Source organism: Orcinus orca, chromosome 4, assembly GCF_937001465.1.
Source record: "Orcinus orca chromosome 4, mOrcOrc1.1, whole genome shotgun sequence".
Classification (NCBI taxonomy): Eukaryota; Metazoa; Chordata; class Mammalia; order Artiodactyla; family Delphinidae; genus Orcinus; species Orcinus orca.
Window position 1 is genome coordinate 38,231,764 of NC_064562.1, and position 14,712 is coordinate 38,246,475.

General features: G+C 36.4%; 1 protein-coding gene across 15 annotated transcripts in view; it reads right to left on the reverse strand.

Annotated features, from left to right (window-relative positions):
* PTPN13 (protein tyrosine phosphatase non-receptor type 13) overlaps window positions 1–14,712 on the reverse strand; it is a 235,554-nt gene that overhangs the window by 129,059 nt on the left and 91,783 nt on the right. For all 15 annotated transcript variants that reach the window (XR_004479207.2, XM_049709054.1, XM_033413401.2 and 12 more), the window contains 3 exons: window positions 8,635–8,700; window positions 6,337–6,522; window positions 2,490–2,577 (listed from right to left, as the gene is read on the reverse strand). Coding sequence is in view for 14 of the 15 variants with exons in the window: in XM_033413401.2 (XP_033269292.1) it covers window positions 2,490–2,577; window positions 6,337–6,522; window positions 8,635–8,700 (340 nt within the window). In the remaining variant the exon portion in view is untranslated. The remainder of the gene's footprint in view (window positions 1–2,489; window positions 2,578–6,336; window positions 6,523–8,634; window positions 8,701–14,712) is intronic.

The following is a 14,712-nucleotide window of genomic DNA, read 5'->3' on the forward strand; positions in this document are numbered from 1 at the left end:
CAATTGATGTCTGAAACAATAAGACTCTGAATCATTGAAAGTAATATAATCTAAACTATGTTAACACTTGTGAGTCTTTAAAATTTGATAAACTAAATATGGCGGGGTGATCTTTTTCTGCAGATTCTGTAGATTCATGATGAAGAGGGATAGAATGGGGGGGTCTCATATATTTGGGAACATTTTTTATTCTTAGAAAAAACAATCTTTAAAAATTAATAATAATATAACATATTTACTAAATCAACAAGTAACAACCAAGCATACAAACTTCAATTTCATATCCTGGCCACTTAATGACAGCAGGAGATGACAGAAGGGAACTACGAAAAGAGAGAAAGAACAGGAAAGAGAAATAAGGAAGCAAGGAGGAGGGGAGAAAGGGAGATAAGAGGAGAATAAGAAGGGAGGAAGAAATAGAAAGATGATAAATAAGAGAAACAAATCATTTCTTTTAAATCTAACGTTTACTTATTAAAGTATTCACTGTGGACCTCCCTGGTGGCACAGTGGTTAAGAATCTGCCTGCCAATGCAGGGGACATGGGTTCGATCCCTGGTCCGGGAAGATCCTACATGCCGTGGAGCAACTAAGCCCATGTGCCACAACTACTGAGGCTGTGCTCTAGAGCCTGAGTGCTGCAACTACTGAGCCCATGCGCCGCAACTACTGAAGCCCTCATGCTCTAGGGCTCACGTGCTGCAACTACTGAGCCTGCGTGCTGCAGCTACTGAAGCCCACGCACCTAGAGCCTGTGCTCCACAACAAGAGAAGCCACGGCAATGAGAAGCCCGAGCACCACAACAAAGAGTAGCCCCCACTCTCCGCAACTAGAGAAAGCCTGCACACAGCAACGAAGACCCAACGCAGCCAAAAAAAAAAAAATTCATTGTGTCTCCTTGAAAAAGACTCATTCTATTCTAAAACAGGGAATTGATTCAAAATTTGATAGATTAACAAAGTGTTGCTATTCTTAGCACCAAGGTTCACATGATATCTTACCTCAAATCCTAGTATTGTTTTAAGATAAAAGAAAACAGATTTTTACCTATGAAGAAGGTGTCTATATATGTAAGGACGTAAGTATAGTAAGAAAACACAAGGAAGGGTTAAAAATACTTTTTTTAAAATTGCCATCAAAGCATTGTAAAAACTAAGTTAAGCAAAGTCTGCCTTCTTTTCTGACCCATGCATAAACTAATAATATATGTATTAGAAACAGAACTTTATGTAACCCGAAGTAAATTGACTATATTGATGATATGAAAGCTAAGTACCTTTGCAGAAAAACAATCCTTATTCTCAATAAGTAAAATAAAGTACCAAAACAGACACAGAACTAACTGCATTATTACAGAATCACTCCATTAGAAACGATTTCATTGTTTTTCTTTGACTTCTTAAGATAAGCAGTACACTTGCTTAGGGCACATCCTTCCCTCTCAGACATGAGAGTTCTGAATTCTGCAAAACTTTTAGTCCGGATAATCAAATGTCTATATTTAGTTTTCACAATGAGAGTTTCTCATAGGTTTTAAATAAGATAGCTGTGCTCTGATTATCTAATTAAGCAGTTAAACATCTTAACATTTTAAACTGACTATATCAATTAGAATGTTTTATTAGAATATATTTAACCAATATTTACATTTACTTTAACCCCAGCTTCAAGACTTAAGACAATAAAATATTTCACACACAAAGTATTTTTGTTAATGTTTAAATTATAATTATCAATATTGCTTGATGAAAAGAGAACAAAGATAATCAACAAAAACAAAAGTTCATTTTATAAATAAGCCAAGCTTGAAACTTACCAGTGAAAAATAAACTTTCAGATAAAAATTTAGTTTTTCTACTTCCATTTCTTGTGTTTTGAATTTCTATTCATTTCCTTAAAAAATCAATTTAATAACTATGTAGAACCTATAATTATCTAATGCTACTGGCAAATAGCAAGACCACTCTTCATCAGTCTTTACTTAGTCAGCATCATATAACCTAAGTTAGTATTTGGTAACTCTAAGTCATGAAATTCGTTGGTCATAAAATCAATTTAGTGGGGTGCGATTAGCATTAAAAAAAGAAACAGAATAGAAAATAACAGTATGCAACAAGAATAATGTTGCTTTCTGAAACCTTTGTTTTAGTAGCATTTATGTTCATAAATATGTGTTTTGTCGTACTTTAAAATGTATTTTTAATACAAAATACCATATAAAGTAAAAAATGATATTACTGCTACAATAACAATACTGGGAAAGAAATTATTTACCATGGTGTCCTGATTGTATTAACATTTTCTGCATAACTATCATGGATTTATATATTAATACACATAGCATTCCTTATCTGTACGGTGCCTCCACTTTGCACACTTACGATTATGGTCACAATTACCAGATTTCCAAGCTAGGTTAAGTATGATTTTGTAAAGGAAATAATAACTAAGGTTAAAGCCTAAAAGTTTCCTATTAATATACTCTTACCTGTTGGTAATCCTTTTCCTCTCAATCGGTCTCGGATAGTCTGGCTTCGATCAGGCTTTTGCTCACTGTTACGGGAAAGCTGATCCGTCTGTACATAGGTAATCAAAAGTCAAGTTTGACAATAGAATCTCTCTTTTATTTTCATGGTAATTGTCTACAGAATGACACCAGTCAGATAATTTTTGGAGAGGATAACATTTAAGTAAAAACATTCCACGTCTGCAATTGTTAATATATATTCCTTGGATAAGATTTATGTAGCTTAGTTTTGGCCAATTCATCTTCAGGAAATAAAAGCCAAGAAACATCTGTCAAAGACTAATCTGCTAACTAGGGAGCAAAATTAGCCAAATTAAAGTAGTTAAAATGAGTTCCATTTCAAAACAACACACTTGAAGTATTCTTTTTTTTCCCAAACTGATAACCACTTTCTCCTCTCAAGTGTGACTATAATTTTAAAACCATATTAATTCTGGTATGATAAAGCTCTCTCCTAATTGCAACTATGCACTGAGGGTGCTGATTTAAATTATTTTCGAAAATAATTTTCTAGATTTTGCCTGCCAGAAATTACATTTGAGAAATATTTTAAACTAAATAGACATATTGAGGGATGACAAATTTAAATCAATGCTCTTTTGAGACACTTTAGAACAAAACGTTTAAGTAGTCTTAAACTTTAATAACTTCAACCGAGGGCACTTGTTTAAAATAAAGCACATCAAATTCCACATTACAAGGGGTGAAATGTTAGAATACTGAGTTTATTCAGCTGATCAATTAGAGGAGAAACTTCAAGAAATAAATGTAAGGAGAGAGAATGGTGAAGAGAAATTACTTAACTCTGGCACCAAGAACATGCACACTTATCTGTTTACACACACACACACACATTTTAATATTCCTCCATGAGTGAAACTTATTTAAGTATGCATTAAAAATCCATTTAAGGTAGTATTCGAGGTATTATGCTTCCTACCTACAAGAAGACTTAAATGGAACTATTTCTGAAATGATGTTATCATTTAAATTATATAAATAATACTGGTCCACATTGCACTATATTGGCAGTAACTGAAGAGATAAAATCCTGTATCATCTTTGTGAATTCCTGCATTGACACTACTATTAATAATAGTTGTCATTTACTGAGCAATTACTATAAAGCAGGCACTACCTTAAGGGCTTTACAATACTTTATGTTAATTATCTAAAAACCTCATGTGGTACATATTATTATTATCTTCATATTACAATAAAGGGAGAAATAGCAAGGAAAAATTCTAAGGACCTTGAAGCAGCTCATCAACATTGAAATAATTATTTGCAAAACTGTTCAGTAATATGGGTGGATGGTATGTACCATTATTCCTATTTTACAGGTAAGTATAATTGAGGTCAAACATGCTATATAAATCAGTGGAAAAACCAGGACAACTAAGCTGGACTACTGACTTTTACTCTATGCTAATTAATTTTAAGTAAGTAAGTAAGAATTATAGTCACTTGTAGTGAATTTCACACTGAGTGAAAGACTAACTCGTTCTATCAGCGACTGGAGGCAATGACAGCTTCCAAGGAGCATAATGGCTGACAGCTAATGGCTTTGGTCAGAGAGATCCAGATTCCAATTGTGTCTCTGTCATTTACCATGTGTGTGGCCATGGGCAAGTTATTTAATCTATTTGAGCCCCAGTGTCATTATCTCTAAAATGAGGATGAAATTATCTCTTGTAACCTGGGGTTGTGATGAATAAATGTGAAAAAGCACATAAGTCATTCAGCACAGTGCCTGGCACAAAGTAAACACTTAAAAAATGGTAGCTTCCCTGGTGGCGCAGTGGTTGAGAGTCCGCCTGCCGATGCAGGGGACGCAGGTTTGTGCCCCAGTCTGGGAAGATCCCACATGCCGCAGAGCGGCTGGGCCCATGAGCCATGGTTGCTGAGCCTGCGCGTTGGGAGCCTGTGCTCTGCAACAGGAGAGGCCACAACAGTGACAGGCCCGCGTACCGCAAAAAAAAAAAAAAAAAAAAAAAGGTAGCTGTGAGAGTTACTTCTGCCCAGTGATGTCCAGGAGACTGGCAAGAGCAATGGATGAGGGGAGTGTTATTATTTCTACTTAGAAAGGCAGGCTCTCTACATGCTGATTCCAACTGACCTTTCTATTCTTCTCTCCCACTAAACAACCCCACAGCACACCCCATATCAGACTTATTACTGTTCCTCAAACATCCTGCTCTTTCCCATCTCACAGCATTTGTCCAAGTTTACTTCCCTCTGCCTGGATTACCCTTTCTATCTAGTCTACAGGATCTAGCTCAAAGTGCTATCTTTCAACCCAGTCATTACTTGTATCCTTTCCCCTCAAAATCTCATAGCTTTTAAATCCCTGGCTGATTAATAGGAAACATAAGTCCCATAAAGTGAAGGAGTTAGTACAGATCAACATTCCTCAGAGCGAGTTTTTACAGAATATCAGTATTATGAGAAGATCTGTGAAAAAAGGCCAATATAAGTTTGGGAAATGTTTCACCTGTGTGCCTATCCCTCTTGAGGGTTAGTAATACAACTTAGTGTATTAAAGGCTCTGGGAAGTTCTACGGTGAAAATATACTTAATTTTCCTAAAATAGTTTTTCCTCAACTTTATTTGACCATAGAGAAAATTTTTTAAACAAAAATATATTTCAAAATATCTGGGAAACTTTGGTCTGAATAGAAGATCAAAGTTTTAGTAGCTTTATCTTTGTTCCAAAAAAAAAAAATCACATACAGGAATATAAACAAATAAATCAGCTCTAGTTAAGGAGGGGAAATAAACAGCTGAGAACTCTCTTCACTTAGCCTCTACTACCTCCCTTCCTCTGACTACAGAATCGCAAAGGCTCCTTGGGGTACAGTTTACAAACCATCTGCCTAGAAGACTTTATGAGCCTGTTTCTTATCAACTGGCAAAGCATGTGGAATTTGGATATACCCCTGCCAGCCATACGACATCCTGGTTAAGATGGCAGAACTAAACCCTTAGGGATGAGGAATTAAGAGGAAGCCAGCAAGAACCCTGTGTGACAGCGGTAAATCTAATCCAAAGCCTACATAAAGGAGGGGGACTCAGGCACCATAACCTAAAGGGTCAGAGTAGATAAAGTTTAGATCTACATCAAATATCAAAAACCAAGGGGGGGCGTCCCAAACTGGAGCAAATGGGATAGAATATAGCTTAAGAAATGCAGCAATGGGACTATTAGATATAGAGATTGTTAGTCCTGGGATTCTTCATATCTAAGACAAGAGAGAAAATAAAGGAGTCCCAGTTTTGGGACAATCTAGTAGGGATACAAGCATGCATCCCTCTTACATACCAGGTGCCAATGTCCAAAGAAGGTAGGGAGGGTTTGAGAATACCTAAGGGGTCCAGACTAATAAGTGAGCAAGAAAGAGGTATAAAGCAACAGAAAGTGCACTTAAATAATTCTAAAACCCATTTTGCATGTCCATACGACTTTCACAGTAGGTAGAATCACTTACTGAAAGCTCCATAGGAAAAGATGTAAGAAAAGAGTCAAGAAGACTTCTCAGCTCTAACATGCTGTGATTCTATAATACCTGATAGAATAAAGTTCTAAAAAAAGACTAACTCCCATAAAATCTAGGAGACTAAATTATTGCAATGGGTTTCTAGATTTTTAAGTACTGTTTCAAATAAACAATTAACATTAGAACCTGAAATTCAATCTCCTGTTCCTAGTCTTCACTGAGAAAATGCTATCCACATTTAAAGAAAATTTTGTGAAATGCTACTAAATTTTAAGGTATGACTATAGGAACCAATTGGAACTGTGGCTTACCCCAGAAAGATTTCCCAGAACCAGTTTTACCAACTGCTTCACGTAGGAAAATGAGGGTGCACAATTGCTATTCCTAATGTGGGCACTGCAAGCGTCCAGGACAGTCCGAACAGAAACCCGAGCATAAATAACATCCTCACACATTCCAAGCAGTATACTGTTGAGATGATCTCCAAGCTTGATAGGCTGCATACAAAGAAAGAAAAGGTAATGTTGGCAAGTGTGAGTAAATCTAACTAACATGAGAGAAACCATTCCAAGAGTCACAGGAACCACACCAAACACACCTGGAGGAAATAAATTTCTTACCTAGTAGCATGTATATTTGACTGCATTTTACATTTTTATAATCCAAAAATTTTATTAGCAGAAGTTGGTTAACAGACATCTCCTAAGGTAGGAGGTATTATAGAAAAACTCTGAGGTGTTTTGGTATGATTAAGAAATGGAATGTTTTGGTTATCCAAGTATTTTGGTAAGCAGTTTATATATATACACTACTTGGGGGGAATAAACAATTTCCTAACATTTCAAAAAAGGAATATATTTGATATATATTTAATGTAATTTGACACTCATGATAACTTAGAAGAGATTTCAAATACTGCAATGACTCAAGGTCATTTAAATATAAGTTGTCATTATGCTGGTGAAACAGAAGCCAAAATGTGAGGGTTTTTTTTTAATTAGTTGACATAATTTACAGAATATTATATCTAAATGTCCAATAATCATACCAAGGAATGCAAATTAAAACCACAGAAAGAACTCACTATATATATACTCAGTAGAATGGTTAAAATAAAGGACTGATAATACGAAGTAGTGGTGAGGAGAAAAGCATTGCTTATGGGAGTTTGAACTGGTACATCCACTCTGGTTTAAACATATGCTTTACCTATGACCCTTCCCTTCCACTTCTCATCCATTTGGGTATTATATTTCATCTTTTAGAGCTCAGCTTAGCAGCAATGTCCTTTAATAAACCTATTCTAACCCTCCAAGTCTAGTTAGAGGCTCCAATGCTTGGTTTTCCATAGCACCCTCCATTTCCCCTAACATAGCATTTGTCACATTGTGTTGTAACTGGTTATTTTGGTTGTCTGTACCTGTGATAGGACTCCACAGACATGGAACATTATATTCCTAGTGTCTGGTACAGTGTCTGACATAAGGCAGGTGCTTAATAAATACTTCTGAATTAATATTAAATATTTCCAAAACAGTTATGATATCTGACAGTGAAATAGAAGTAAATGTTTATACTTCCCATCCAATTTACACATTATAGATACACTGACTTTATTTTCAGTTACCAGAAAAGAGAAAGTGTTAAATTATAGGCTGTGATCACATTTTACATGTAAGTTAGGTTCTATAAAATGACCCTATTATTTCCAGTAATAATTTAAGTTTCTCATTTATATTTATAGAATTGAAACTGAGGAAAGTAAATATACAGTATTTTTCATGATGTAAAATGAAACCAAACCAAGTTGAAGACTATCATTCGTTTTTCATTGGTCTTAAGATGTCTGAATTTTAGAATATAAGCCTAAAATACTTACTGCTTCTTAATTTGATTAAAAAAAAAAAACCAAAAACACAGTTACTTTTGTTTGGAGTTCTAAATGCCTAAAATGATACAATTCTGTATGCTACATCTTTGATGAAATACAGTTATTTTTAAATTTTTGATTATATTTATTACTATGTTTACTATTGTGTCTTCAAGAGATCAGTTACTTTAGAAAATAAAGACTAGAAGCAGCCCAATGATCATCAGAGCCTAAGGCCCCACAAAGTGTTACTTTAATATCTGTGTCTGCTGCTGCAGGAGTAGTGAAGTATGATTTTGAGGTGACAAGAGAAAAAGTAATGAAATAAAACTCTGAGACATAGTTAGAGCTACTATTATTCCTACAGTTTTTGCATCAAAAAAGGTTATCACTTTCTGTTCAAGAATGAATCATCAAAGAAATTTACAATCCCCCTTTATCAGTCATTAAATTAAAAGAAATAAAGTGGACTCCCATTTCTCTCGCTATAATTTTGAAGAGGCTACTATATTTCACAGAGTGAACTGTTGAAACAGGTAGTGACTGCTATAATTCTAAGAACAGTCTAAGAAAAATAATTTCTTTAGTACTTTATTATTTCATTCTGAGAGTGTGACATTATTAATGTGAACAACCAGTGTAGAAACACTGGTGTGCCTGACAACACACTGTAGAACACATAAATACAAAGAACTTCTTAAAAAGTGTAAAGTTGTACAAATGTGACAACTTGACTTACTTGGCTCTGAGGTACTTCATGATCAGCCCCCCAATACAATGTCATTCCAAGAGAATAAATATGGATCTAGGAACAGAATTTAAAAAAAAATCATTTTATGTAAAAACTTAATTTAGCAAGTACTATATATTCATGACTTTGCTCCAAAGAAAGTGCAACACATGATTTGAGAAAATCATCATTTCATATTTTGCATTAAAGTATGTGAGAGCTTAAAACAGAAAATAAGACTGGAAATGATCAGAACAGACTTTTTTTTTCCCCCCGCAACTTTCTAGACTGTCTGCTATGAGTAATCATTTTTATTAGTTCTTACTTAAAGTTTCTTTATGAAAGCTCAAGCAAATATGAATAGTCTTACTTTCCCCTTCTTTTACAAAAGGTCAGAAATTTAAAAAATTACTCGACACCTTGCAGTTTTAATTTAACAAGACAGGCATTTCCATATCAATGTTTATAGATCTCATTCTTTTTACTGCTGCATAGAACTCCATTTTGTGGCTATAGCATTGTTTACTTAACTGATCTGTTATTAATGGGCAATTAGAATTTTCCTAAACTTTTGCTATTATAATGTTTTAGCAAACAGCCTTGTGATGTCATTTTGTACATGCAGGTATTCCTCTTGAACTGACTCTCTTAGATTATGAATAAAAGAGTAAATCATCTATAGTTTTGATACATTTTGTCAGATTTTCCCCACAGATGTTTTATCATTTTGCATTTCTACCAGCAACATATGATTTTTTCACAAGCCTTATTCATAGAATGTGTTATGAAGATTTAGATTTTTACCAAACTGAAAAGAGAAAAAAAATCTCATTGCAGTTTTGATTAGCATTTTTCTTACTAAGAATGGATGGGGTAGCAGTAGATAGAGAAAAAAGTTGGGTCAGAAAAGATTCCTTTTTCATTGTTTGTTTGCTTCTTAAAGACTAAAAAAAGGACAACATATTTTTATGCTGGTAGGAATGATCCAACAGGGAAAACTGGAACTGCAGGAGAGAGAGGAGACTGTTGAGAGAACACTGCTGAGTAATCGGGAGGAAGTGGAAGCTAATGCACAAAGGAGTTGGCTTGACACCTCTGTCACAGTTCTTCTGAAGTAGGGAAGCAAAGAATATGAAAATTTATGTAGGTAGTCCAGTTGTGGGATCTTGGGAGAAGTCTCCTGATCGCTTCTACTATTTTTCCCCTGTGAAACAGGGAGCAAGATTATCAGCCTGAAGTGAGGACAGTTAATCCTTATAAGTAATCATTTTCTAGTTCTCCTGTTAAGTGATTTCAGAGCTAGACTTTTAGCCCATCTCCACCAGTACTGAATAATCTTACCACGAGCATTTTTTTGCACCAATCTTACTCCAGGGCCATCTTATTTTCTTGTCTTTATTTTTTCTTTTCATTTTGCCCTTATTTTCACACCTGTATTTTTTAATTATACAAACTGTCTCAAATCCTCTTTAGATATAGGTGAGGTAAATACAAATAAAACTGGGTATCCTTACAATCTCACAGCATTTTAATCTATTCCTAGTATTGCCTCCTAAATTATTCCTAAGTTACAGATTAGTTGTTCCTCTTTTCAAATATTTTCATGGCTCCCAATTTTCAAAAATCCAAATTCTTTTTTCTTGTGGTACGCGGGCCTCTCACTGTTATGGCCTCTCCCGTTGCGGGGCACAGGCTCCGGACGCGCAGCCCCAGCAGCCATGGCTCACGGGCCTAGCCGCTCCACGGCATGTGGGATCTTCCCGGACCGGGGCACGAACCCGTGCCCCCTGCATCGGCAGGTGGACTCTCAACCACTGCGCCACCAGGGAAGCCCCCAAAATCCAAATTCTTTATGATGATATGCAAGGCTCACTCTGACCTGCCTCTAGCTCCATTTCCAGGTTTTTAAGTTTTTCTTCAATTATCACTCCTTCCTCTATCACACTTAACACTTCAGAACTACTATATAATTCTCTGTTGGCAAAATAAATCTTTCTCTTTCCCAGCGTTTCTTGAGCAGTTCTTCCTACCAAGAATTTCTTTTTTCATCTGTCAATAAAAGTTCCACCCATTATTGACAGTCCAGAGATGATGTTATCTATTATGTATGTTATACAAATCTTCTCAAACAGGATAAAGCATTCTCTCTTATATGATAGTTATTATTTCATTTGTATCTCTAATGAAACAGTTAACTAATACTACCTGTAACATAGTTAAGATGTGTCCTTGTTTGTCTTCCTTGAGAAAGCCTTTTTAACACATCTTAATATCCCTCTTAGCAGTTAACACAGAACTTTTACATAATAGATATTCAGTACATGCCTACTGAATTCAATTAAATGTGCATAAAGTTCAAGGCAGCATGATGTAGGCTATTTGTATCATATTTCTGTTTAGAATTCAAAGAACCTCACATGGGAACATGTTTTCAAAGAGTCTCATATATGAAAAACATTTTTCATACCTTTAGCAAAAATGACTAATTGCATACTCAAATATATTTCTCTTAATATATTAATTTTGATTTGTGATCCTTTGAGATACTGGTAGTATTTTAAGATTCTTTACTACATTTACTTGTCAGGAGGCTAATTGAGTTATTTTATTTTAATAATTTTTATACAAGACTATATAAAATTATCATTTTTAAAACTAGGTTATAAAATTATACATCTGTTGATCATTTATGTATATAGTATAACGATTAATTTTATGTGTCAACTTGACTGTACCATGGGATGTGTAGATATTTGGTCAAACATTATTCTGGGTGTTTCTGTGAGAGTGTTTTTGGATGCAGACTGCTCTCCCCAATATAGGTGGTCCTCATCCAATTATTTGAAGGCCTGAATAGAACAAAATAGTTTACCCACCCCCAGGTAAGAAAGAACTTTCTGTCTGACTGCCTTCAAACTAGGACATCAACTTTTTCTTGACTTTGGATTTGATCCGAAATACCAGCTCTTCCTGGGTCCTGAGCCTGTTGGCCTTCATTGTGGAACTACACCCTCAGTTCACCTGGTTCTCAGACCAGAACTACACCATTGGCTCTCCTGGGTCTCCAGCTTGCTGGCTAACCTTGGAGATCTTGGGACTTGTCTGCCTCCATAATTACATGAGCTAATAAGACTCTCTTTATATATACACACACACAAACACGCATATCCTATTGATCCGGTTTCTCTGGAGACCCCTGCTTGATACATATAGATATGAAATATCTATATATAGAAAAAACATGTAGAAATGATAGTTGCTATTTTATTAGGATAGTGCTTTATGGGTTCAAAATTTTTAATATTTTAAAAATCATTTAAAATTTTGTTAAATAAATAACTCCAGGTACATCAGATCTTTGTTAATGTACAATAATATCTGGTATCTAATATTAGAGAAATATTATTAATATTTGAGAAAAAGTTTGTACAGTATACAAAGAAAAATGCTTTACTTTTACATTTATTCCAAAATAATCTGTAAAGTAAATATGGATAATACTTCCATATACATTATTCATAAGCTAAGAGTTTTTACTGTTGATGCAACCTGAAAAGATACAGGCAGAAAGAAGATCAGTGATACTACGGTGTAACTAAATTAACACAGTAACGCTGCAATACCACTGAGAGCCCTTAGTTCACCTGGTTGATAAATAGCAATGAATGGGTTATAGTTTAGTTACAGTCATTATATGGAAAGGAGAAGGTCATACAAGGAGTGATTATTCAAAAACAGGCAAGTATTTGGTCTTCATATGTTTCTTTGGTTTTTACATAAGCAGAAAAAAAGGAGAATACGATGGCCCATATTAAAAGAAGTCAGGCATTAGAAGTTTTTTTTTTAAAAAAGGTTTTGATCTGCCTCTCACTTCTACTGCATATTTATTTAGCTTCCAAGGGAATTTTTTGCTTTGTGATCTTTGCCAAGGCCCTATTTGTATCAAAGATCTCAGTACCTATCTGTTCCTGATGGATAGTACAGAGAAAATCTATTCCTTTCCCTTAGTGTAATAGCAAGCCAGGATGGTTTCTTGTAGAAGTGGCTGCTTTTGATAATGACGATTCATACACAGGGTTAAACGATAAAGGAACTGGTTCTAGAAGATACCATTTATAGAAGAGCTAATTAACTATCCATTTAGTCGTTCAACATTTTTTCTGAAAGTCACTAAGCTCGGGATTGTGGTAAAATATAAATATCTCATTCTGGATCAATAATACTGCCATATACTAATACATAAGAATATCAACAGCAAGCATGTACATAATGTTTACTGTGTGTCAACCTTACAGTTTATACTTCAGCTTATTCAATAACTACAGAGAGAGAAAGTAACTTTTGTCCAAGGTCACACAGGTAAAGTGCTAGGGGCGGGATTCAAATTCTGGCTCCAGAGCCATATTCTTGACCTCTAAACCAGGGCTTATACTCCTCTGTACTACTGACATTTGGGATCTTTGCTGTGGACAGCAGTCTGTGGATATTTATCCTGTGTAGGATAACAGTAGTACCCCTGGCCTCTACTCACTAGATGCCAGTAGAACTACCTTCCTCCTCTTCCCCCTGCCCTCCCACCAGTTATGACAACTCAAAATGTCTCAAGACATTGCCAACTGTCCACTGGAAGATAAAGCAGCCTCTGATTCAAAACCACGGCTTTAATCTGTTGTACCTTTCCTAGAATCAGAACTCTAAGAAGAAAGCTACATGAATATATATGTATGCATCTATTAAACAAAGTAGAAGTGGTACATTTGTGCTAAGGAAATTCAAAAGGACAAGATTACTTCTGATTATAGAAGAAATTTAAAGCAGGGAGAGTTTAAGCTGAGGTTTGAATGTAGGTTATGTGTCCCCTCTCTGTGTTCTCTTAATATTTTGTACAGATCCACTATTACTGGACATATTTCCATTACTATTATTATTACTATCATTAATTTCTTTTTGTCTATCTGTCCATTACACTGCTGGCCCTTTGAGGTTAAGGACTATTTCTTTCTTTTTTTTTTAATGTATTTATTTATTTTTGGCTGCATTGGGTCTTCAATGCTGCATGCGGGCGCCGAGGAGGGGCTACTGTTCGTTGCAGTGTGCGGGCTACTCATTGCGGTGGCTTCTCTTGCTGCGGAACGTGGGCTCTAGAGCTCAGGCTCAGTAGTTGTGGCACACGGGCTTAGTTGCTCCACGACATGTGGGATCTTCCCGGACCAGGGTTCAAACCTGTGTCCCCTGCATTGGCAGGCAGATTCTTAACCACTGCGCCACCAAGGAAGTCCCAGGACTATTTCTTATTCCTCTTTGTAACCCTATGGCCTAATATACTGTAGAATATATAAGTTCTCAATAGATGCTGATTGAAAGAATGGTTGGTACATAGGATGTGGACATGTAGAAATGCAGAAGAGCACTGTTATACAAAAGAGTGAAGCCAGCTACCCTCTTTGTTTCCTGGTGCGCGAGGAGAGTGGATTAAGAGCGCTGCTTAAAGGAGCTCCAGACACGGGCGCGAGCTGCGGCTAGAGACGGGCATGAGACACTAAGGCTGCTGCTGCCGCCACCAAGAAGGCTGTGTGCGAGCACAAGTCACTCTCCACACCTCCCTTCCAGGGAGCCTGTGCAGCCCGCCACTGCCAGGGTCCCGGGATCCAGGGACAACTTCCTCGGGAAAAAGCACGGCGTGCCTCAGGCTGGTGCAACGTCACGCTGGCCTCTGCCGCCGCAGGCTCACCCCGCACTCCCTACCCCTCCCTCCCCACGGCCTGAGTGAGCCAGAGCCCCTGAATCAGCGGCTCCTTTAACCCCGTCCTGTCTGAGAAAAGAAGAGACGCCCTCCGGCGACCTACACAGAGAGGCGGGCCGAATCCAAAGCTGAACCCCGGGAGCTGTGCAACAAAGAAGAGAAAGGGAAATCTCTCCCAGCAGCCTCAGGAGCAGCGGATTAAATCTCCACAATCAACTTGATGTACCCTGCATCTGTGGAATACCTGAATAGAAAACGAATCATCCCAAATTGAGGAGATGGACTTTGAGAGCAAGATTTATTATTTTTTCCCCTTTTCCTCTTTTTGTGAGTGTGTATGTGTA